Raw genomic sequence first — 26,570 nt, 5'->3', positions numbered from 1 at the left:
ATATAATGTGTATTGAAAAAGACCCGGTCAGTCTTTCTGTACCTTTTTGCAAGTCTACAATGCCAGACTACTGGAATTTTACTAGAGGGAATTTACTGATGAATATAGGGCATTTTTAAGCAATCTTGTAAAGACACTTTGGAAATAAAGTATTTATCATAGATCTAATAACAACATGCATCCAGAAGTTATAAAAATTTATAGCCATAATGTTTCCAGCCCATTTAAAAAATTCTTGAATCATTTTAATACTGAACATTAAATTATATAAATCAAAACTAAGTAATAAATATAAAAGATAAACATATAAATAGTATTAATCTTAACTCTGATGGGAACTAGAAGATTTTTATTCAATAATAGTATGCATTTTTGAAAACTTTTAACAGTGTATACTCTTTGGTAATTCAAGAAAAATTCTAAGCAGGGTTTATTTCAGCTGACTTAGCCAGAAGTTTTTCAAAATATAGATTTCTTTAAACATATTTAAAGTGATTTTTTTTTTAACTGCCGCTTCCTCCAGTATTTGAAAAACATCAAATAATGTGCAACACTTGATAATCATGAGATTGGAAATCTGACATTTTCCTCAGGAAAGTGGTGAAGCTCTGTATTATAACTATTTCATCATAATATGCTTCTCCAAGTATAATTTGAAATAGGTGAGAGAATTGTGCTTAAGTACCTCTTTTGTACATAGATGAAGTGGCACCACTTACCATTCTGTTAATATCTGGGTTCTGGTTACATAGGTGTGTTCATGTTATGGAAAGTTCATTGAACTGTACACTTATGATTTGTCTACTTTCCTGTATATCTGTCATGTGTCAAAATCTATATTAAAATAATGTATAGCATTATAATAAGTGGAAATAAAAAATTTAAACATTCTCATTTTCTGTGCTCCAGAATGTCATTGTTTTTATTTTTTGGTACTACTTTATATTAATTTGCCTATTTGATTAGGCAGTTTTTGTAGCTATAAGCATTGTACACCTGTAACCTGTTTTCCCTAAATGTGGGAAAATGTTTCTAAATATAGTTTTTAGAATTTAATCGTGGAATTTGATCATGAATTCTTTTATATTAACCAGCTTAATTTTGTGGTACAGAATCAAAGTTTGAAAGTACATGTTTGAAGACTTTGAGAGTATTTGATTTTTGCTTTTGATCTATAGCCTTTACTGTTCCTGAAACTGTACTTACTATTGAAATAGCGGAAGCTATGAGATTTTTTAATGTTAATTTTGTAGCTTTTAAAAGCCCACTCTTTTCAAATATCTGTTTTCTCAGAAATCCAAGCAGCATCAATCAACTTTTTAAGATTGGCAGAACCAAGATATTCAAATCATTAATTTCCCCAAACTCCCTTGTCTTTGAAGCAGCTGTATGAATAGAATGTTCTTAAACAACTACTTCTGTGACATCTTTGTCTTTCTAACCTCTGTCAGGTTCACTAAGTGAGAAAATACGTCCACCCCCACCCCAAATTTAAGAACTACTAAAGTGAAAATCTAACAGCTGAGGGAGATTTTACTGATTTTAATCCATTTGCCTAAGTACTTTGGTGAAATTCAATGTTATCTAGTAATGATAGACATTATTTTGGTATGAGACATAATTTTATTTTGGAAAATAGGTACATGGTACTTCTAAGTTATATTTGTAACTCAGTTATAACTGAGCTGTACTTACTTAGCATTTATCGAGAAGGCTAAGAATGAAAACCCTGACCAGTTCGTGTAGTGATCTCTTAAAATGTGCTATAATTTCTAACTGGAAAACCTATCCCAGCTTCCTGTTTAAACTTCCTCTCCAGTCAAGAGACCTCACTTGTTGCATATGTTGCTGTTCTCGGCATCTTTCCTTGAGCATTACAGCACCCCTATTCATGCCATTGCCAGGTCTTGCAGTGCCTTTTCTCTGTTTTCTCTTTAAGGTCCATCTCAGAGCCATACCCTCCCCTCTCTGTCTCTTTAATCAGAACGAGTTTCTCCTCCTCCTCTGCTTCTGTTGCACCTAACACTTAACATGCCTATTGCTGTAATGGTTACATTACCGTTATTTGCTTATGTGGCCACCTGGCCTTTAAGTTCCATGTAGTCAGACCCATGTGCTTAGCAAGCACATGTGCTTAGCAAGATCAGGCATGCATTCAAGAAATGTTTGTTGAATAGAATTAGGGTATTTGGACAAACTGCACATACAAGTTCCAGTTTGTTTGAGGGAAGACATTTTCTCAAAAGTTTTCTGATTTGAAATTTATACTGCCATTTTCTGAGTATTCAAGTATATACATATAATAATTATATAAGTCTATATTATATTGTATTATACTATATTATATTATATTATATTGTTTTTCTTCTCTTCTTGGTTGGAACCTACTTTGTGATAAAATGCCAAACTTTTTACTTTTCAACATTTGGGCCACGGTGGAAGATTTGATTAGGGACAAGAAACTGGCTAAAAGGAAGTTTATAAATTTCCTAAAGACTTCATTTGTTATGTGTTTCTTTATTAGGGAATAATTGAGAAATAGTATAAAACTGCTGTTTATCCTGTAGTGGCAAAAAAGTCATGAATTAAATATTGAAATATCTACTGAATGGCTAGTTAGCAGGGAATTCTGGGAGAAATTAAGATCAATATGGTAGGAGTTGGTTTAGATCATGTTACATATCCCTTAGTTTCATACTAGTTTGGATCTTGGGTGACAGAGCAGGAAGCTTCCCTTAAAACAAGTAAGGCTCAATACACTTTTTACAGTGTCCTTGAAGAACTTAAAAAAAAAATAATGCATTAAATTGACCTCTCACCATCCAAATTCCATATTTTTTTGAGATGCTTACCAGGAAATGAGGAATATAGCCAATTTTTTTCAGTTTCTAAAGCTGGTAGATGAAATCACAGTTGATTCTTTTGACAATGTTTGAAAGGTTGTTTTTTTGTTTTTTTTGTTTTCTCATTTGACATGCAGCAAGGACATATGGGCGAAGGAGAGGTAACATTATTGTTTCTAACTTTTGAATGTATCAGTTGTATTTGGAGAGGACCCAAGTTTGCTCAATTTCTAACCCTTGTTGGGAAGCGGGTAGGGGGAATGAAACATAGCTGTGATCAATACATACTTTATGTGTTATAGTTAACATTATAGACATTCTAATTTGAAGGAGTCAGAATGGTAGGATTGGGATTTGAATTGAAATAATTTCAAACTCACCTTACTTATATCTGAAGATTTGTTTCCCTTTTTTCCTTTGTGAAAGGAATTTCTTAGGAGAACAAAATGAAGAATCTTTAAAAAGGAAAATATAGTATGACTGGTCCCAAAATACCTGATTATATTGGAGGTTCAGTTATGCTTGAATAGCTTAAATCTACTTTCAAAAATTTTTATATATTTGTCTATTTATTACTGAGCATAATACTGCATTTTGTTTAAAATGAGACTAAATAGATGACTACTCCTATAAATTTCAAACATTGAGGGGGGGGGTAAAGCTCTACACAGTTTAGAGAATTTCAAAGAATCATTTCCTAGAGTGTCTGCCTGAATAAACTTTATTTTTGCCTCCTGTACTATAGTTTTGCCTTTTTATAAGAAAGTAAGTTAGACAGTTAAATAACGTAGCTTTAAAATATAAGTGACTTTTGAAGATCCAGAAATAACCTCCAATTTTAGAGTCATTTTTTATCTTCATTATATAACTCTTTTGAACTGTGGTTTTATAGGGTAAATTCATAACAAATATACTGTCAATTGTGTTTAATAATGAAAGTTGAAAGGAAGACAAGTGTGGTGACAAAAGGATATTGGAATGTTTCAGTAAAGGAAGAGCACTTAAGATATGTTTCTGCAGAATCCATTAACGAATTCCTTATGTAGTACCTAGAAGTAAATTGGCAGCCTGAAAAGTGACAAAACAGTGCTTGAGAGATTCTACAGTTCTTTGTAGCTCTTTGCTTTGTTTATGATTTATAAGTTCATATTTTACTGGCAGGTAAGTATGGGAAGAATATTAACCACATTGGCATCTCTGGTCTTTTCTGTTTTTATATTCTGAATGATAGGATTTTTTAACAGCAAACGTAATGACTAGTTTTTAGAATTAGACACTACCTGTACCAGCTGATAATTACTCAACTAAAAGAAAATTTATCTTTAGCATGCCTAAAAATCTTAAATTCTGTGAGACTAGCCAACAAAATTGGATAACAGCATCAAGTGGATTTTGATGGCATCCCATTAGTTAAGGTAAACTGAGTGCTCACTTTAAAAATCAACTTGTTCATTTTAGGGACATTCTTAGAGGCAATTGGGCAGGCTATATTATATGATGTTTTAAAGAAATTTAAGTGATCTAGCATCTGATAGTCAAATTTAATACTTAGTGTACATGTGTAGGTTGCCAGTGGCCATGGGGCCCTGCCAAGGTGGTGCAGCCTGCTGCCAACTGCTTTCAAAAGAGTGCTCCCTCCTATTGTACTTTCACCTCGCTCAAGTTTCTGGATCCCAGTGGGATGGTTGAGCAGCCCTCTATTTAACCATGTACTTTCTCCCTGACTCAATTGGGACCTTAAGGTGATGGAAATTCAAGAGCATATCTAAGTGATTTGTTGTTCAGTGAGAAAAATAAAAGCAGCAGTTTTATTGGATCTGCTGTTTTCCTTGTTTCTCGTGTAAGATAATCAGTGGCAAGGAACATTTTCTGTTAGCTTTTTTTTTCCTGCTTTCTGTTCCAGGTCAGTCTTCACTGTTTCCAATGGAAGATGGATTCTTGGATGATGGCCGTGGGGATCAACCTCTTCATAGTGGCCTGGGTTCACCTCACTGCTTCACTCACCAGAATGGAGAAAGAGTAGAACGATATTCTCGCAAGGTGTTTGTGGGCGGATTACCTCCTGACATCGATGAAGGTATATTTAGAAAGAGCCGTTTATAACATGGTGCCCAGACTGTGGCGCATAGTAGGTAATGCATAGGTAATGGTTGCTGTCATTATAATAACAGTCTTATCTGGCTCCAAGTGTTCAGTTGTGATTGCATTGTTCTCTTGTCCTGTCTTCCTAACACAGCATGTAAGGTTAGTTCACAGAAGGAAAGGGAGCTGGACTTTGGGAACCAGCTGAAGCAAGTGGCTGGACTAAATCAAAAAGAGTTAAACATCATTGGGAAAACTTCTCAAGGATTCTGTTGTGGGCAAACACGGACGCTAACTGCATTTTTGTCTGTGTGTCCTTCCTTGGCCAAATTCAATTATTCGTTTTCCTATTTTCTACCTTTTATGAGTGCTCTGTAAATGTACAGTTAATTGTTTAAAAGTTTAAAGTCTTAGAATAAGCCTGAACTTTTGAAAAATATAGCCTAGAGTCTTAGGGAATCTTAAGAGTTATATCATTTTCTGAGTATTTTTTCACTTGTCAAATATTTACATGCTTTCTGAACGTTATAAACTGTTCTTAGGATTGTTTCGAGTAGTAAACAAGATAGAAAGCCCCTGCTCACATAGAGTTGATATTCTAGTGGGGGAAGGGAGATAAAAAATGTGTGAAAATATTAGAGAATAAGTACTGAAAAGAAAACAGGTTGATGTGATATAGTGAAGTCTCAGAAGGGAGACTTGTGAGATTAGGTGGTTAAAGAAATCCTCTTTGAGGACGTGATATTTGAGCTGAGACCTGAATAAGGAGCCAGTCATGCAAAAAGACATAGAGGACTATTGTCCAGAAGTATTTTATTCACCTGTGGGTCTAAGTGACCCTGACAAAAATGAAAGTTGCGACCATATAGCAACCACATATCCTTGCTTGCTTTTTTTTCCTAATCTATTTTGTCTTGGTTTCCTGAATGGAAATGGAAAGAAATGTTACGGAGGATAGAAGAGTTTTCTCTAAAAATCTATAAGGTCTAATAATGAGGTTTAATAACTTCCCATTTAGATTGAGATTAAACTTACTGAGCCACTACATTTTCCTTAAGATGATCAGTCTTTTGGAAGGTTGAGACAAAAATGGCTTCAAAACAGCCAAAGATTGAAATAAACACAGGGTTGGTTTTTTTTTGGGTCTATGATAAAACGTCCCGGAGGAAGCTGTGCTGAAATTTCAGGCCAGACTGGCTCAATCTCCGTTCTGTCGTCAGAAGGCATAGCTTCTGCTCAAAGTGTTCATCCTGGGCTAAACACCTCAGCATGATGTTGTTCACTCCAGTAAGCTCCTGGGTGTGACCTTTTCTTTTCTCTAGCTGGAATCCTCACTTTCCTTAGCATTATGGATTCTAGGTTTTATGAGCCTTTAGAGGTCAAATCTTTAACACTCCTGAGCCCTGGATGGACTTCAATGAGGAAATTATATGCTTATATACAGACAGAGAAGACTGAATTTTATCTGACTTTGCTTGGGATAAGTTCCTTCTCTGGCCTAGTTAGTCTGTATCTTTTAGGAAAATTACTAAGCAATCTTAAATGTATCGTTCCTAAAATTCTTAGAGGCACAGGTAAATTTGACCAAGTTGGCAAAGGAGGTGGTTTACACTGAGCAAAATTAATGGGAATTGTGTTAGTCATCTTGCTTTATCCTCAAGACCACGTATGATGATAAGTCGGTAGCAATTTAGGCAGGCAGCCCTTTCTATTAAAATGTGAAATATGTATTCCTGAAGAATACTGTGTTCTGCGGAATTGTGCACTAAGAATCACAGGGTTTATGGGGCAAAAGGGGCTAGAGGCAGATCACTTAGAACCTAATGAATTTTGTACCAGAAGCACTAACAAAAAGAGAATTAGTACCTTGGAAATAACTTGGACAATTCAGGCAAGCAGCTCAGTATGGTTAGAGACTGCCTCAAGGAATATTGAAAATGCACAAAACCAATAGAGCAGAAATTCTGGCTTGCTAGCTTGGAGGCAATGCAGATGAAAGTGGACCTCTGAGCAGCTGAGGAATGCGAACTCCCAGGAGATAAGAGCCCTGCAAGGTTGGGGGGACACCTCTCTGACCAGAGAGGCTTGGTTGCTGTGCTCATTTTTAATTTTCTTATAATAGAGCTGAGGGGGCTCCTGCCTGCACATCACACAAGCTGGGGGCTTTTTCCTTTCCTGCCGAAGGTTATGGTTCTCCCACTATGCTAGCTCACCTTGCTTAGGAAAAGTCATTTGTGAACCAGTATAATGTCTAGGTTACACTGACATCATTCCCCTATTTATCAATCTCACATGAGCTAAACGGTACCGTAGCAACAGGCATCATAGCTGTTCGAACAGACTACTGTTTCACAATCTGGAGGAGATGAGAACAGTATTACCAGACTGAAATTTGAACATGTTTCTCATCTCTCTTTTCTGTTCCTGCCCTACTCCCAGGTCTTATCTACATATGCTTACCTACTCTTTCTAGAAGTTCCCTGGAAATTTATTTTCCTATAGTCTACTCAGTAGTTCTCCAAATATATAATATAGCATAACTGGTATCATTTACACTAATAGGAAAATATGATCAGGTCTTCCTTGTCCATCCCATGTGCGCTTCCTTTACCTTCTTCATAAGGCTCAGAGATATTGGTGTCCAAGGAAGATGGTTGGTGAGGGGGAAGAGGGTGCCAAGTGGAGGGCGTGTGTAGGTATACACATGGAAGGGGCCTGCTCAGAGGCCTCGGCAGCAGCGTGCATGCTGCCCAGTAAATCAGGGCAATAAGGGCTAGGGTGCAGAGGTGGAAGGTAGAGGAGACTGCCAGGGCAGCTAGCTGAAAGATGGGTTACGTTGAGCAAGGAAGCCAACATATTGAGGATAATGAGAACTTGGTTTCTCATAGCGAGAAGGGAATTTACAAACATGGGAAGGGGGGAAGGCTAGAAAAAAACATGAGATGTTGGAGTGGACTTACAGTTACCAGTATGAACTCATTTTTAAAATGTACACAGATACAGAAACAGTTGTAAATATATCTGTGTGTATATTCATACATTTCCTAGCTTTGTCCTCTGAGAAGACTTAGAAGTAATAAATATCCACTAGCAATGACTATATGGAATACCTAAATCTTAGTTTCTAAATACCGTTTGTCACTGAAAGGAATGAGAATTTCTTGGGTGCGGGCGGTGGGCAGGGGGTGAGAAACGGCTAATTCTAAGGGTAGGGCAGAGAAAGAACAAGATGAAAGCCTGGAGTATCTTCTTGGGCCAGGAAGTATGGAAGCCCTTGAAGGATGATGGGGGGATAGGTCAAAAGGACATAGGAACCCCCTCTGGCCAAATCAGGGACAATTTTGAGGACAAATTGAACATCAAAATAAATGAAGAGAGAATCAGATTACAACCCATTGAATAAAATAAGTCCATACTGATATAAATAAATACATGACTAAATAAATGGGGGAGAAGGGAAAACTCTTCCTTATTGTATAATACTAACTAGTAAATGTAGAAGGATTGATAGAAATAGGTAATCAGCATTTGGCAGTAATCATTGTGGTAGCTGATATAGGTAGGAGTCTTCAATGGATGCCAAGTCTAATGAGGGAACAGGATATTGATGGATAACACAATATTCCCCCACAAAATACTAATCAAATTCAAAGGGGAAAATGGTTTCTTTTTGGTGGAGAAACCAGGCAGGTATCAATTTGACCAGCTGATCAAGATTAACATACCTAGTGAAAGGACAGGATGACAGCATCATTATGGTGGTTTTCCTGTTTGGAATGCATAGGTCATGCGGAAACAGTACCGACCCAGGTTGAGAGCCATCCTGCAGAATGAATGGTCTGTATATTTTAAAGCTACTAAGCATGTAAAAGACAGGAAAGAATGAGGAACTATTGTAAACTGAAAAAGACTGATGACCTGGGACATGACATCTAAATGTAGCATGGTTCTGGATAGGATTCTGGATCAGGAAGGAAAAAAGAGATATATTGTGATAGTTTAAAATTGGGATGGAGTCTGTGAATTGGGAAGGAGTGTTGTATCAATGTTGATTTCCTGATTGGAAGTGGTGTTGTTTGGTGGTACATAAGGGGGTGACCTTGCTTTGAGCAGGTACCAGTAGTTGTGTTTGGGGGTAATAGAGCATCATGTCAGAAAAAGATGATAGATAGATAGATAGATAGATAGATAGATAGATAGATAGATAGATAGATAGATAGATAGATTCATGCATAGATAGAAGGGGAAGAGGCAGAAGACAAACGCACAAAATGTTAACAGTAAGGGGAATCCAGATGAAGGAGATGTGGGAGGTCTTGGTGTACTATTCTTGTAAATAGTAGATTGGAAACTTTTTTCTAAACTATTTCCCAAAAATGAACATAAAAATATTTAAATCTACTTTTTTGATTTGTTGTTCATTAGATGAGATCACAGCTAGTTTTCGTCGCTTTGGCCCTTTGATTGTGGATTGGCCTCATAAAGCAGAGAGCAAATCCTATTTTCCTCCTAAAGGTAATTTTCAGTATTCAGTATACATGCATAGTTTATCCTTATGTTCTTTTCATAAATGTTTACCTTCACTGTACAGTTTTTCATTGTTAAACTTACATTTTCCCAAATATGTCTTTAAAATTTGTATTTAGTATGCACTTTCAATTCAGATTTAATTTTACTCTAAAAGAGGTTTCAAGATAATACCAAACTGAACTTAATGTTGATATTATCAGATTTAGGGTGAGATTTAAGTTTTAGAGGTTTCTGTTTGTTTGTTTTCATTTTTTTCTACACCTTTTCCCTTCCTTAGTTTTATGCTTCCTTTCCCTTGAAGATTTATTTTAAAAATAGGAAAAATATAAGCCTTTCAAAATTTTTTTATTAGGCTATGCATTCCTGCTCTTTCAAGATGAAAGCTCTGTTCAGGCTCTCATTGATGCATGTATTGAAGAAGATGGAAAACTCTACCTGTGTGTATCAAGTCCCACTATCAAAGACAAGCCAGTAAGTGCAGTCTAGCATGAAAATAACTTCTCATTTTTGCCTCTATTTGTTAGCTCTGAAAAACCCACAGACATCTTAATGTTTCTGTTAATTGACACGTTTGTAAGTAGAATCGAAATGAAAAAGTTTTGTTTCTGTCAGGTTCCTAACATTGACATTCTGTATATTTGTGCACATTATTTTGACATTGAATTTTTGGTTAGTTAAAATATTGATGAATCTTTCTATTAAAAGACTTTACCTGGTAATGCATTTGATAAATATAAAGTAGCTGAATTTCCTCTGAATAATAGAACTCAAATCACAAATAGGTCTTTCTCTTTCCTCTCTTTGATCAAGATTTTACCCAATACTATCCTTAACTTTTTGCATATGGTACTCGCCAAGTAAAATGAATTATGTATATACATAAATGTACATTGCATATTGTTTCATTTTGAAGAAGTTTTTCTTTATTATAAAATTTAGTCTTTAGGAATAGCAGCAACTAGCCTGTTTTGACAAATCTGGCAAACCAACAATCTTTTATCACTCAGCCAGTACCTAGTGATGGGGTCCAGTTCAGAATGGAGGCGCCAGTGGGCTCAGCTCAAACAGTGATTTGTGGAGCTCCTCTTAGTGTCTTAGGGTTGTCCCAGAATTCTTACGTGGCTAGTCTCTATTTGACTTGCTTGTTCCCTGCCAGTCCCTAAATTTAGGTATTTAAATTTGGGACATTCTGGCCTTGGGACTTGGTTTGGTGTACCTGTTGGGAATACCCCACTATCAACCCCTTAGCCTTTGGTGTGGGCATTGGTAACAGTTAATACACGCAAACAGTTGAATTGAGGTACTTGATCCTTGGTTGTTGTAATGGACACACTGATGTGTTTTATCATAAAATGCTTACTGCAGATATCATCAATATTTTTATTTTGAAATGCCTTTTGAAACAGTGTAACAGATTGGTTAGTATCAGGAGTAGTTTGCATTTCCTGGACATAGGACTGGACACACAGTCCTAGTTCACATAGCACTGAATACTGATCAACATCCAATACCGTGCTAAATTTAAATTATATGGCTACTGGGATGTCGCGTAGGAGAGAGGCCCAAATAAGCTGTAAAATAGTTAATTAACTTACAGATAATTAAGGGCATGTTAATGTTAAGTGATTTGGGTTACAATAGGCAATTAAATTGAACTTTCCACCTTGGTTAGTTTACTCTTAAATATGAAATGAAAGGTTGGAATATACTACTTGTAAGTCTTTTCTAATTCTCTTGATTTGTAATGACATGGATTATTGCTTTTAAAAGTAAAATACTCTGCAATAATTTTAAACTTCCTTTCTCCATAAATTGTCTGTGTTGAGAATGAGACATTTTGGTTTGCACACTCTCTAGGTACAGATTCGGCCTTGGAATCTCAGTGACAGTGACTTTGTGATGGATGGTTCACAGCCTCTTGACCCACGAAAAACTATATTTGTTGGTGGTGTTCCCCGACCATTGCGAGCTGGTATGATTAAACAAAGAAACAAACAAACAAAAAAACCTATTTATCCGTTAGCATAAGAAATATACAGATTTTTCAGGATAGATTCTCCATAAGCATTTGAGTTCATGTCTAGGAGTGAGAGTTCTGGAATCCAAGTGTCTGGGCTTGAATTCATGTGCTCTGCTTCCAGTTAATAGCTGAGTAACCCTGCTCAAATTAATTTCTCTAATTCTCAATTTCCTCATCTGTCAAGTGGAGTTATAAGTGTGTCCTTTATGGAGAGTTGTTTTGAGGATTAGAGGAGATTGTGGATCCTAGTGCTTAGTGCACGGTCTCGTAATGCTAATGCTCATCACTCTCATCGTCTGAGAGAAAAAAACCCTTCAGGGATGGGTTAGGTATCGAGATGTTCGCTGTTTGTTTCCCACGTCCCCATGTGCTCAACAGCTGCTTACTGAGCTCTGAAATACAGCAGCGTTCTCAGCAGTGCATTGTGTTTTCAGAGCAGTGCTTTCAGAAGAAATTTCATCCCCAACTTCAAATAATTTGAGGTTTAATAGTAGAAGTGACATAAAGAACATAAAATGAACGTGAATGCAGTTTTAGAATTGTAACATTTCATGGAGAAGAAGATACATTTATTCAAGTTTCTTTTTTTTTTTTATTGATTTTTTATTTATTTATTTTTGACCGCGTTGGGTCTTTGTTGCTGCGCGCGGGCTTTCTCTAGTTGCAGCGAGGGGGGCTACTCTTCTCTGTGGTGCATGGGCTTCTCACTGCGGTGGCTTTTCTTGTTGTGGAGCACGGGCTCTCGGCGCACGGGCTTCAGTAGTTGTGGTACGCAGGCTTGGTAGTTGTGGCTTGCGGGCTCTAGGGCACGGGCTCAGTAGTTGTGATACACGGGCTTAGTTGCTCCGCGGCATGTGGGATCTTCCAGGACCAGGGCTCGAACCCGTGTCCCCTGCATTGGCAGGCAGATTGTTAACCACTGTGCCACCAGGGAAGCCCTACTTGAAGCTTCTATGTGAAAAATTGGCAAATAGCTACACGGTAAGGAAAGGTAAAAAGGATTTTGTTGGAAATATGCTCGAAGGACCCCCAAAGAGCCTGCCAATCAGCTTTCTAGTGTTCAAATGATTATTTATATTAAGCAGTACATTGTTAACTGGTAAATATATGGTGCATCGTGGCGTAGAGCAGATAGACCAGGGTGCCAAGTGCAGCACAATCACTTAACTACCCATGACCTTGCACAGATTAATCATCCTCTCTGTGCCTCAGTTTCCCCAGAAAATTACTACCTACTTCATAGGGTTGTTGTGTAGATTAAAAGTGAACATGTGTGAAATACTCAGCAGAGTCCCTGCCCTTAGTTACAGTGGGTTAAAGACGAACACATGGACAATTGGTTATAATAACTAGTTTCATTTTAATAATTATTGTAATGACAGACAGATGAACTGCTTTTGATGTAAGAGCCAGATGAATTTTCCTGATTTGGTGAGCCAGATGAATTTTCCTGATTTCAAATGTCCTATTTGCTCCTTCCGTATGTAGTGGAGCTTGCCATGATAATGGACCGGCTGTATGGAGGCGTGTGCTATGCTGGGATTGATACCGACCCTGAGCTGAAATACCCAAAAGGAGCTGGGCGAGTCGCATTCTCTAATCAACAGAGTTACATAGCTGCTATCAGTGCCCGCTTCGTGCAGCTGCAGCATGGAGAGATAGATAAACGGGTAAGTCCTGGACTACATTCCGGAAAGTTCTAGAAATGGCCGTCTATGTCATTACCAAGCTTGGAGTGGGGGAATTTTATGCGACAATAAATTGACAGCTGATAGTTATTCCTGTAGGACCCATTAGATGCATGCTCTAGAATACATCTAAGAGCTTCATATGAATTTCTTCTCTTAGTTTTCTGAATAGCCTAACCAGAACATTGCAGTCACTTTGCTTGAGTCCATTTAATCTTTCCTAAGGTATCACCTCCATCCATTCACTTATTCAGTTAGTCATTCAATGCATATTTACCGAATCCTTTGTACTATGTTATATCAACTGTACAAACATGAACACTCTTGAGATCTCCTCACGGTTTTTTCTTAAACCTGGGATATCAAAAATACCTCAGCAAGCCCTATTTTCCTATGTAACAAATGATTGAGTAAATTCATTTCTAGGACGGCATGTCTAAGCAATATTTCATTGTAACAGATTAAGTAGAAGAACTCAATCCTTTCATCTGTAATCTATTTTACTGCCTGAAATTAGGTAGTAGTTGGTAGTAATTATTTTCACACTTTATATTCCTTTTTGTTGTGTTTATCCTCTGAATCAAAAGGCTGGAAAAAAACCCTCAAAGTTAACTCTTCTGTTTTTTAATGTATTGTATTTGAGACTGTGTGTTCCATTATATGTCTTTTTTCTTTGCATTCACGAATTTCTTATCTTTGTGTTTCATGCATTCAACAAACATTTTAGTGCCTAGGGCAAGAAATCCCTGTCCTCATGGATTTATGTTCTGGTGGATGGAACTCTATCCTACACCAGTACTACTCAAAATGTGGCTTGTGAACCGACTGCCAGTTGGTAAATGGTTTGTTAGGAGTTTGTGGTGAGATAGGAATTTACACCAGAATGTGAATCTGCTGCATTAGTAAGCACAGTGTTTATAGTTCAGTTGAGATTTTTTCATAGAAAGACCTTCTTGATGAAGAAAGCAATGTGTTGATTTACATTCTGGTGTCAGCTCCTCATTTCATGGCAGACTGGCACTTTCATTAGGGCTGACTTAGATATCCAACACTCCAAGGCATTGTGCTCAGAAAAGTCTTTGTTGATTGACTGTATTGTGCCTTTCTCAATTCAGTACGTAGAAACTATCAGGTCACTAGTGGTTTACACTTACTGCTTATGTTCCATTTCATGTATATTCCACATCGGTGGCAGCTGAAAATTTCCCATGGTAGTGGTCATCATACTGTGAATATATTAAGGAGAAAGGTGTAGATTCTACTGTAAACATGGAGGAAGGGGGCAGGATTAGTTGCAGTATATGTTAACATGCCTCCTTGTTTTTTATTCACACAAAAAAATATGTACATCTGAGTAAACGGACACTCCTGCCTCATCACTTCATTCCATCATATCGGTTTCAGAGTTGTAAGGTTAGCCATTAGAAATTCAGACTTAATTTGTTTTCCTCTATGATCCAGTTCTTTGACCGGTGTTCCTGCCGTTCTGTAGATGTTATGGAATGGCCTCAGGGCCAGAAGCCTAATCCTCTGATTACGTCTGCTCTTCCTGCCTTCCGTATCACTCTTCTCTTTTTGTTCACAGCTAACCTTTGTTCAGGATTCCTTGTCAGAAGTGGATGGCACCAGTGGTAGTCATAGCCTGGTGTAAGGGAGTTTCAATCATGAGTCTCTCCAAGACTAAAAATAACCAACTCTTTTCTCACTGGAGAATTAATAGCCAGGTTATTTTTAATGCTTGAGAGGCTCAAATGACATTGGCCTATTGAACACTGGAACAGACCCAGTTTTATAAATTCACCTCTGACTTTTAGACTGAAGTAAGCCATTCTTCCTGACAAAGAACAAAGCAAGGTTTTAGATTATGAGTACTATGGCTGCATCTTGTTTTCCTGGAGTTCGAGGTTTGTGATTATAACCCAAGATGTGTACACTGTAAATAGAAACCATGACCCAAACCTTATTACAGCTCAGAGGCTTGTGATGCAGAAGTCAGGCAGCTTCCCTCTGATTTGCACATTGAAGTGCTATTTTGTGGCACTGGGAATCTCTTAGTTGGTCTTGTGTAAATTATAATTCCACATATGACAAGAACCCAGATCCACTAATTACAGTGACGGTTTGTGTCTGTGAAAACTCTCCTGTGGGTTTAACCTCGTAATGTTCTTAAACGTTAAGTTGGCTTCACTCTTAACTTTCTGCTGAGATCTTGCTTTTCATTTGAAAACTGTTCATTTAATAAGACAAAAATGTAAAACAATGGGCATAAAAGCCTTAGCAGTTTCTTAAAAGATGATAGCTAATTTCAGTAACAGAGTTATTGACCCTTCCTTTGGGGTACCTTGGCACAGACTCATTCAGACAGTGGATGGAAACGTACACACACGGTGTAAGAGTTGCCTGGTCCATTCACTGAGAAATGTAAACACCCTTGTTTTATTTTTGATTGCAGGTGGAAGTTAAGCCATATGTCTTGGACGATCAGCTGTGTGATGAATGTCAGGGGGCCCGTTGTGGGGGAAAATTTGCTCCATTTTTCTGTGCTAATGTTACCTGTCTGCAGTATTACTGTGAATATTGCTGGGCTGCTATTCATTCTCGCGCTGGCAGGGAATTCCACAAGCCCCTGGTGAAGGAAGGCGGTGACCGTCCTCGACATATTTCATTCCGCTGGAACTAAAGGATAACTACAGTGCTCATTTTCAGGCCTCAGAATAAGTGCACTCTTCTGTTAATTCTGCCCCCTTCCTCAACCTCTTCATGCTGGCATGTCCTTTTGTGCAGTCTGTAACTTAACAATAAGTCTAACGGAAAGAATGACCTATAATATAGGCGTTTTGTAGATTCTTGTGTCACTGAAAACAATATGTATGAACTCCTTTTTCGTATTGCCATCATGTTGCATGGAAGTTTCATTCTCTTGTTTTGCTGGAGACCAAGAGGATCCAAACTTCCCGCAACATTTTCTTAGAGGAGAGAGAGAAATATTAAAAGAGAAATGAAACAATAGAGTATTTTGGGTTTTTAATTAAATTATTGTTAATAATGTAACAGATAAGAATACTTTTATTAAAATAACCACATAACAATAACACTATCAATCTCTCCTGACGCGGGGTTTCCCCCAGGGAAGTGCTTTTGCCTTTCTCTTTCTTTTCTTTCATATTTTTTGCCTCTCTCTTTTTTTCCATCCCCTTTTTATTCTTTTAACAGCAGTGGAAGAAGTTAACAATCATTAACAGGAAAGAGCGTGTTAAAGCAAACACAAATGCATGAGCAAGATTGAAGCAGCATTATAACTAATTTTAAGGGTTTAGAGGCGGAATGTAATTTCATTATGCCGCAAAGTTACTACCACATCAGAAAAAAAGAATAGTAAAGTAGGCAGAGCTAGGTTTATTTTCTTTTAAACAGGTTTTTAAATTTAGAATATAAAAATTGGGTACATTTACTTCTGAGGGGAGTGCGCTTATTTATTTTTAAACTTTTACTTATCTGGTCACAGCCCCAGGAAACCTACCAAAGCTAGAGTTAATGACAACTGGTGGGAAAACTAGCATTTCCTCTCCTAAAGAACAAATATATAAATTTTATTTTTGATGTTATATATAAACTCTATATCCTAATTTACTAACACTCATCAGGTGTCAGCCTTTGCTCTCCATTTTGACGTTAAAAAAAAACAGATCTAGAGATACCTCAAGGATATCATTTTTGATTTTGTGTTAGACTACCATGTGTAGCCAAAACTGGAAGACAAAACCAATATTCAAATTGGCTGCTGATTGGCTTTACTTTTAGATTTAAAGTTACTTTGGGTATCCTGTAATTTAGTTGTAACATAGAAAATGAAAAAAAAAAAGTTAAAAAAAAAGTTAAGTAGTTGCAAAGTGTTTTGCACTGTTGAACTAAGTAACTGTGTAAATCTGTGCAAAGGTACGTATGTTTATCTTACTCTTCCTATAAAATAAAATAACATTACAGTTTCAGAACTTAGCATGGGACATAGTCAGTGTTTGAAGTGCCAACTTCATCAAGTAATGCATGCTTTATTATAAATAAAACTAGCTTTTGAAAGGCGTTACGATGTGTTGAACAGTATGCTTCAGGGGTAAATTGAAAATAGTCTCTTGAAGCCCTGGTCATGGAAGTAACTTTTATTTTAATGGACATTCTCTTATGAAATGCCCTATCCACCATGAAAAGGATTATCATCAGTGTGCAAAACATTAAAAAAAAAAAAAAATCTAATGGCAATCTTGCTAGTTGTGCTACCTAACAGTACCATCTTGGATCCTTCAAAACCAAAGACTTGCCCCAGCAGTGCGGTGGAACCACCTGGCTGATGACCCCTACTGATCACCTTTAGGAAAAGCAGTCCTTTATTTGTAATCCAGGCTTTAATGAACTGTATACCTGTTAGGTTCCAAAGGTCAAAATGGAGGCATTTGCTGTCTAACAGATACAGAAAGGGAGCGGCTTTTAAAGAATCCCCTGCAAATATTGAAAGCGGTCATGTGAATGGGGGGTGCTCTTGCGTAGCTGGTCAGGGACTTTGTTTTCTTTTCTCCTGAATGACGTAATTCTAATTGGAATGTTCATTTGCCTCTTTTTATTCTTTTCAGTGCTTGTAGGTGGCTTGGGGTGTGCTATCGTGCTGTTCCTACCCAGTAAACAGGTGTGATGAGCTAACAAGAAATAAGAACTAGCTTTGAATAATAATTTTTCCCTTTGTACATGACCTGCTGAATTTCGGTACAGTGTTTTTGTAGCTAACTTATTTTGTCATGCACATAATGTATATTTGTTATGCACTACTTTTGTATATCTTGTTTTTCCAACAGTGAACATTTTTAGGCACACTTTTCACTGACGGGATATCTCTTTATGCAATACCTCAATTTTTCATATTGCAGAGAGTAGCTTTTTGTACTTTTATTACTGAGAGATCTTCATATACTTCATTTTTTAATATAAATAATTTTAATAAATTTTATTTTCTTATATTCTGCTTTTTATACATTTCAGTGCTCTGCATACATTTTAAATTATGAATGTTGTGCACTGGCAATGCTATTTTAGAGTCTGCAGAGAAGAGAAAGCATGTTGCTTAAACATCCTTCCCCAGCACCAGCTATTGGTGTACCTATAATTTAAGAAATAGTCTATGTAAAGTCACAGTGAAAAAAAATTCGCATGAAAATGACAGATAACACTGTAGTTCCTAAAAAAAAAAAAAAATTAAATGCATAAGCATAGGGTAGAAATTTAAAATAACAAAATTGTCTACAGCTTCTTACTAAGTTTTTAAAATTATTCATAACGCAGACATTTTTGGTGAATGTTTAGCCATTTTTAATATTAATAAATTGGTGTTAAGTGTTTGATTCAGAGATGTCTGCTCTTTTAAATTATATATAAAGAAAAAAAAATAGCCTGCCGTGGGACAGGTGTGTAATGTTAGTATGCATGACTAATGTAAGAAATTGTTATTCTACTAATATTTACTTGTGATTGTGTGACAAGCGTGTTTACAGATTATTTGGTTACACTTCAATTTACAGGGCATAAACAATTATTATCTATTACTCTGGACTTTATTGATTACATGTCCTTCAGATTACATGGGATTGTAGTTGGGAGTTACCATGTAACTCAAAACATAATTAACATGTAATTAGTTTACAGATTTTAGGGTATCACTTCAATGTACCAAGCATGTAGTTCTAGCGCACTAGCATGGCACCAGCCATGTACTTACAATGTAGTTACAGAGTAATTACATGGTTATTTTTGCAATGTAAAATAAAGTGTTTCTGATTATTTTCTATGTAAAGGAACCCTCTCCCTTCCCCTTCTGGTCCCCAAGCTTTGGTAAAATATATATACTTCTCCATACACAGACCTCTGCAGAATGCAAAATAAAACTTGCAGTGAATGAATTTAGCATTTTATGAGAGTGCTGTTGGAAAGACTTGATAATTCACCCTTTTTGTTTTGAAGAGTTGAATCTTCTGTTAAAAGGTGATTTAAAACTTGAATGTGATGAATTGTGGCAAGTTAACTTCAAGTTATGTGCAATACTTATTTCAAACTTTTGAAAGATCTTTGCAGTGTAATTCTTTGTTTTTAATTACAGACATTTAAAAATGTCATTTTCTACTGTTAAGAGTAATCCTCTTTCTTGCTGGTGTTTCTAAAGAAAAGAATCAGAACTCAATCTTTCTACTAATGTAAATTTGAGATTATTTTTAAAAATGGAATAAAAGAGGTTTTGGTCATTTGCTTTATTTTATTATCTTATTTTAAAGCTACTGTGATTGATAGCATTGTAAGAATTGGGACAATATTGTATTCAACTGTTTTATTTTTTATATTTTTAAAATTTAAAGTATAATTAGTTTTTATAATTTTCATCAGATTTTTGTTATATTTTTTGGAAGTGAAACTTTTAGCAAGTGGGTGTCTAGTTTTTACTAATCCCTAATTTTTTTTTTCCAGTGTATTGCTCATATTATCAGAAGGAAAAGTTATTTAAGTATGTCAGTTAATTGTACTACTTGGCTGAATTTCCATATAGTTTTTACTGTGTATGGGGAGGTTGTAGTATTTATTATAGCATTTTAAATAAGGGTAATTCATTTTTTATTAAAGTCATTTTCACGTTAAGTTCCTATTTTTGTATGTTCTACTCTTAAGTTATATAACACAGTTCCTTTTTTAAAAGAGTTCATTTGTTGAAGTGCTAGTGGAAAATTAATGTTATTAAATAGTTTGCAAATGACTATTTATACCAGTATGCATATAATTTTTAAATATTTGTAATGTGAGATGTTGAATGAATAAAACTTTTAACTCAGCTTTCTTTTAATATACTTATTTTCAACATAAGTAGATTATGCTTCCATGGTTGGGGATATAACATTTAAAAAATATGAGGAATGTATTCTTTGGCCAAAGCAGAAGAAACTGAAATGAAAAGATGTCCGGTCATATAAGTACTCCTGGCAAGTGTGCCTTGCTTATTATGTAAACCCATAAATGTCAGTGGTGGTCGTCTTTGGCCTGCACTGTTAGTTCACACGCTGCCCTGCAGAGGTCTTTTCATTTGTAGCCTTCAGCATGTGTGTGAGGCCTAAGCCCAGGATCCGAGCGTTCGGTCATCTGCTTTAAGGCCAAATGTCCAATGAAAGTAAGGGAACACATGTTTACTTAATAGGAAAGGTCAGTATTTGAGAGGTTTGGTTTTGGGTCTTTGTCAGTGAAGAACCTTGATTTCTGGCCACTCTAACAAGAGGATCTGGGTTGTTAACAAGTCTCTCTGGAATTTTAACCACCCGGTTCCTCCCTAGATCCTGACATCACAGGATGTGGCCTCTGGGATTATAATCAGTAGAGCATGTGAATTGAAAGTATTATCTTTGGGTTGGTCCATAAATCACGTGGACTACTGAATACTGTGATGTGTTAGTCATTTGTATTTTAGAGTGCATTTTCAAGTTTTTAAGGGTTTATTATAGCATAAAACATAACACTGAATATATCCTGTTTTGTCAAATTTAATTTCTGCTCTTTCCTACCTTGGGTATAGTATTCCTAAGACTAGAAGAAGCAGTTCTTGTCCTGAGACAAACGGACTCTGGAGGTCTTTTGCTTCTAAGTTGTCTAAATATTCCCAATATACAACTCTTCCAACTGTAGGGGTTTCTGAGAGTTCAGGCTGAACCAGCAGTGCATAGGACCCCCCAGGAGTAACAGGTCACAGAAGCTTTGGCTGGCAGTAGCCAAAACTTAAGTTCAGAGTTCAGTGAAGGGCCCCTGAGAAAGCCCCAAGGACATAGGAGATGTGGGTGACATTTGGTTGCCACCTCTGCTATATCCCTGGGCATGCTGGCATGGTTTCAGCACTGTCGGAGAGGGGGAAAAAAAAAAAAAAAAACATGAGTAGATTTAGTTTCTTTATTTGAGGAAATATTTATTTTAGGCAAGTGATATATCAACTATAAGTGATGTAACAATGGTATCTTGAAATAATATGTAGGTGCAGTACTTCTGGTGTCTTAAGTCATGGAATGGTGAATCTGGAAAGGTTGTGTGAGGTTATAAGGGCTGCATTTTCTTATTTTATTCACTGGTAGCTCACCTAAACCCACCCAACAAGGAAAGCTCTTTACTCCATTCTTAACGGTCCTTAACAATGAAGTTATTTCATAACTTCTTTTGGTAATGGGTTTGTATTCATACACAGTTCAGAAGGAAAATAAGTCTTTTTTTTTTTTTTTTAAGTTGGAGAAATACTTAAAGTCAGAGAGAAAGAAAGTCATTGGGAAAATAAGTTCCTGATTTTAAAAATTAAGGAACATTGAAGGTGTCAATGAAGTGAGTTAAACACATTGAAAGGGTAATTATTTTTCTGAAGTATGTAATGACAGAATAGTAAACAAGAAACTCTTAATATTTGTTTCCCAGATTCTCATCTTCAGAGCACTAAGATAGTCCTTACCACGAGAAAAGGACAAAAAATAAAAAATAAAAAGTTCTGTCATTAGCATCGAAAATAAAGCATCCTGTTTCTTGGAAAATAGGCAATTGACTTATTAAGGCTTTGAGAAGTTCTACAGTGAAGAAACCTGTTTGCTTTGTTTCAAGTGTTTTCCCCCTGAGTTGCTTTGACCGTAGACTCTGTTTCCAGGTAATGCAGGATCCCTAATGGCACATACTTTTGGGGTGCACTGCTCTACTTGTTAGTACTTTTGCTGGTGTCAGCCTTAGAGCCCCACTTTGGATTGTATTCTGCAAGGGCTCCTGTTCCTGCCCCGCCTGAGTCATATCCTGGGCTGTTGCCATGGTCTGCATTGAACTTGGGTTTGACATACTTGCCTAGCCTCTAACCCCTGTCCCATTTCCAGTTCACCTCCTTTCTTCCCTCCTCCCTCTGCTCCCACCCCAGGAGAAAAAGAGGCGTTTACTCTGCAGCAGAAACTATCACCTTGCAATGCTGTTTTCATTATGCTCCTTGCTGACTCAGATCGGCCCTTATTTGTCACGAGTGCCACAAATACCACGTCACCCAAGCAACCTGTGCTCTGAATCTGCCTTCTGTGGTGCACTGTCTACCTTTCTGATAACGCATATCATTTCCCTCCTTCAAAAATTTCCTTTGCCCACCTCCCCCAGCACACACCCCACACCCCATGCTCTGAGAATAGGGACCACAGGCTTCAAATAAACTAAGAATTCAGAAAACGAATATTTCTACCCTACTATGAGCCCCTTATCTAGCAGTACCCATTCAGTCTCTTTTATTAGAGAACGTTTTGTTTTGGCTTGCCTGAGTCTTGGTGTATTTTAACTTGGAATCTTTTTCTAGTCAAATTGGGTGTCATTGTTTTGTCTTATTGTGATTCACTGTGGTGACCAGAGTTGGCAAAGTACAGTTTGTTTCAAGGAAGTTAAAAATGAACAGCAGCGTCAAAATCCAATGTGTGCCCAAACCCGCAGTGTTTTCTATTGCGGATAATCTGATTAAGCGTCGGTAAAAACCTGCTTGTGGGTAGGTGGGAGGCGGAGGGTGGTGAATCAGTGAATACAGTGCCAGCAGCTCAGCCTGCGCTTTCTTCATCCTTTTCATTGCAGTTCTATTTCAGTAAGCAGGGCTTCGACACCATCAAAATGTCACTGCGATCAAAGCAGATGTCACCATTTTTAAAGAGACTATTTTCAACGCTTCTCCGACCCTACTCCCAACACCAAAAGAGAGAAGAACCAAACATATCCAGGAAGGATCCCCACTAAACACAAGAGGGCATTTAAAACTTGTTAGCAAGAAGGGAACTGGCAGTAACCTGAGTCTGTGAAACCATAAAAGGTTTTAGACAGAATCCAGGAAAGACCTGAGCCTTGAGCCTCCTTATTTGAACGAATGGAGGCATAATTCACCTCTCATATTGGAGGGAAAAGACAAGTGGCCCATTGTGTGTTTAACTTCGGGGGGTGGGGGAGGGGATGCGGAATGGCTTCATGACCGCGAGGGCGATCGATGGTTTGGTTCTGGAAGAGGAAGCTAGCGACTGCTGATGGACTGTGGTGCATCAGGCACTTACGTACTTTGGCAGGTTAACCCCCATTCCCCCACTCCCCCCGCGAGGCACTGAACAGAATACAGAACTGTGTCCTGTCCCAGAGCAGTTGGGTGACCTGAAAGCTTACACAGCTAGTATGTGGTGAAGCTTGGACTCCAATCCCCACCTACCACATCCCTTCTTCCCCTATAAACCTCACTGCCCCTGGAATAGCAATGGACAGGATTTTTTTTTTTTTTTAAGTTAGGTTTGTTTTCAAGACAAAAAATTTCATTCCTAAACCTAATCTGGGTGCAAGCTCTCGTATTTGAAAGTATAGAGATAGGGTGATGAAGCAATTCACTAGAGAGAAGGTGAGTTTTGACTGGAGTCCACACATGAGGTCACTTGCTCCCCAATAACTGGTTCTTGGTTAAAGGATTTTGCTCAAGGTCATATAGGTGGGTAGGGGAGGCCAGGTAAGGAGGCCAAAGCTCTTCCCTCTGTGAGGCCAAGGGGGGCTCCCGTTTACCTCTACAATTCTTGTCTGCTCCACTGGCCTCCCTTAAATGTGTGTCTGTGATTCAGCAGCCAGACTGGGGTATACATTTCCAGGAGTAGAGGCAAGGGAGTTGAAATGTCATTTCTATTCACTTCAAGGAACTACAGACCCCTTAGTGCATATCCTTTCTCTTTGACTTCACCACCAGGAAAAGACACGTATCAGTTTGGGGGGCAGGAAACAAGGAAAAAGGAAGGGCCTTTTCTCTAGTACTGTGAACCCCCAGATCCCAGAAACACAAGCAGCTCTGGGAGTGAGAAGAAGAATCATGATAATGATAACATCTACTAGCATCGATGGAGTGCTTACCAGGTGCAGGCATCGTGCCTCTCTGCCTCTGCCCACAGTCCTATGAGGCAGGTACTGTTAGCATGCCCCTTTTAAACATGGTCAAGACTCAGAAAGGTTAACCAGTTTTCAAAATCAGGGTTCACACCCAGGTGCTGTTTCTCCTCACCCCTTGTAAGTTTCCAACAAGAAAGAAATTTTAGTAAAAATTTATTCCCCGCCCCGCATTGACTAAGGGATCACCAAGACGTTATACCGAAAGGATACATACCATTTTAGAAACCCATCAAAAAATTATTTTCCTTTATTTTGTTTGACAAGGATGTCTTTAACGATAAGGTGATGGCTATTCTCTGTGGTTGTTATGTTGTCCGCTAAATTGTCACGTGACGAAGAAGTGGTCCAACCAATCATCATCACACGGGTGCCAAGGAAGGATCTCTAGTTAGCTGGATGGATGGATGGGCAGATGGTTGGATGAACGGATGGAGAATGGATGGTTACGTGGATAGGTAGGTAGGTAAGTAGGCAGACAGACAGACAGATAGATGCAGATAAGGTATACATGTATACAACTATACATCAGATTTTCTTTTAGATTCAAGGAAAATCCCACCAAAGAGAAAGGGTTTTACTTCTTTCTATAGAACTATAATTGAACAACACATTCTATATAGAAATCAAGCCTCCTCATGAATCTCATCCTCTGAGACTCTGCACCATCTCTGTGATCAGAACAAAAATAGTCCTGAAAACCCAAAGGAGCGGGGGAGAGGCTTTCTTACTGGTGTGCCCTGTTGAATTTCAGAACAGCACTTGAATATTTTGCTTCTGGGCTGAGATGTCAGAATCGTTAAAATAGATTTCTACAGAAAATTTATGTTCCTGATTTTTATATATATGTAGAAAGAAAGAAGAAGTGTTTGCCATTTTTAGAGCACCGGAGCTCTGGAATGTAGAGCTTTGATCATTGCTGTAGCCTGAACAGCTGTTCCTGAACAGATGTGACACTGTGGAGCCTGGAAGAACCAACTTAGAATTCTGGAACATAGATTTGCAGCACAACGGTCCTTCTGAGGGAGATACCAAGGCCATAGCCAAATACAGTCATCAGTAACTTCCTTTTTATTTGCCACCCAAAGAATTCAAATCAAGGACCAAATGCAAAATTCTAAAAATTGGAAGGGATGCAAGTGGGGACTCAGATTTAGTGCCCTAAAGAGTCCGACTTAAATCCGGATCAGCAGCCCTCCTCGAGGGGTGTCAGAAGGGGGCGGGGAGGAGGGTAGGTGAAGGGGGGCGGGGAGGGAATGGGAAGGATGGGAGGAGAAGGGCAGTGGAATGCAGCTGTCAGGTGCAACTTAGCGTCCAGAAGCCACTGGCACCTCCCTCCACCCCCATACACCCCATAGCCAGGACACAGCGTCCCACACTCCTGATCGCAATCTCATCTCTCTCTCTCCCGGGGCGAGGCAATTTTGTAGTGACGCTGTAGTCCCCCATAAAGGGGGGAGGGGCAATTGGAATCGTTTTTGGCTTTCCTTATACTTGTTTTATATAATAATAGTTTCTTTTCTGAATTACATATGGAGAGTGGAGCTCCATAATTCTCAAAAGTTGGGTTCTAGCCACGTCTTTTTTTGATAGGAGTTAGTGCCGTGTTATCACAGAGTAAGTACTCAATCCATTTACCTGTTATTAGTAGCATCATAATGACAGTTGTTGTGCTATTATTATTATGTACACCCTTACGAATCGCCAGTCCCTGTACTAGGTGGGGGGCAGGAGTGGGCGGCAGGGTCACTGGCAGCAGGTGGGACCCTCTGATGCTGCTTTCCCACCTCCTGCTTATTCTCACGGTTCAACCAGATCCAGCCTGGCAGAGTTGCCATGGTGACGGAGAAAGCAGAGACTCCAGGCCCAGTGCCCACTGCTGCAGTGCTCAGTTCCTGCTATCTTCCTTCCCACCTTAGGAACAGGGATCCTCCCATGGGGCGACCACACTCTGCAAAAGAGGGGCTGAGTCTGTGCTACCAACATGAGCATGAACTCCAAGGGCCTATGTCTTGGGACCCTGGTTGTCTGGAATCTTTCTCTTTAGGGAAAGAAGCAGGAAAAGAGGAGTGCGAGCTGGAAAGGAGGACTTGGGTCTCTCAGCTGACAGCTCCATTATACTGCTTTTGAGAAAATACGATTTTCAGTTCCTTGATTATTTCCCCTTTGCCCTAATGAACGGCAAACTGTAGGCAAAGTGACCCAGGCACAGAGTGGGATAGTAGAGACCACATAGGTTTTGAAGTCAGGCAAAGCTGGGCTCAAACCCCAAAGACAGGAGCCACCAGGGTTAAGGACGTGGCTCTGGGGTGAGACGCCCAGGATTTCTGTCCCTTTGCCACTGCTGGTTGAGTGACGTTGGCCACAGCAGGTAACCTCTGAGTATCTGTGGTCTCATTCATCAGAAGGGACAAATAATAATACCTCCATCATCGGGTTGAG

General features: G+C 38.2%; 2 protein-coding genes across 4 annotated transcripts in view; one reads left to right on the top strand and one right to left on the bottom strand.

Annotated features, from left to right (window-relative positions):
* CPEB4 (cytoplasmic polyadenylation element binding protein 4) overlaps positions 1–20,023 on the top strand; it is a 63,747-nt gene extending 43,724 nt beyond the window's left edge. For 2 of the 3 annotated variants that reach the window (XM_082456423.1, XM_082456422.1), the window contains 6 exons: positions 4,747–4,920; positions 9,351–9,440; positions 9,808–9,926; positions 11,313–11,427; positions 12,964–13,145; positions 15,616–20,023. In XM_082456423.1, coding sequence (XP_082312549.1) covers positions 4,747–4,920; positions 9,351–9,440; positions 9,808–9,926; positions 11,313–11,427; positions 12,964–13,145; positions 15,616–15,843 — 908 coding nt within the window. In that variant the 3' untranslated portion in view covers positions 15,844–20,023. Of the gene's footprint in view, positions 1–2,980; positions 3,005–4,746; positions 4,921–9,350; positions 9,441–9,807; positions 9,927–11,312; positions 11,428–12,963; positions 13,146–15,615 lie in introns of all 3 variants that reach the window. The other variant, XM_082456421.1, reaches the window with a different exon arrangement.
* LOC309658214 (uncharacterized protein) overlaps positions 1–26,570 on the bottom strand; it is a 607,864-nt gene that overhangs the window by 140,587 nt on the left and 440,707 nt on the right. The gene's annotated exons all lie outside the window — the stretch shown is intronic.

This window comes from Balaenoptera physalus, assembly GCF_965194825.1.
Source record: "Balaenoptera physalus genome assembly, chromosome: 3".
NCBI lineage: Eukaryota > Metazoa > Chordata > Mammalia > Artiodactyla > Balaenopteridae > Balaenoptera > Balaenoptera physalus.
The sequence above is the reverse complement of the archived record's forward strand: the minus strand, read 5'-3'. Positions and strand labels throughout refer to the sequence as shown.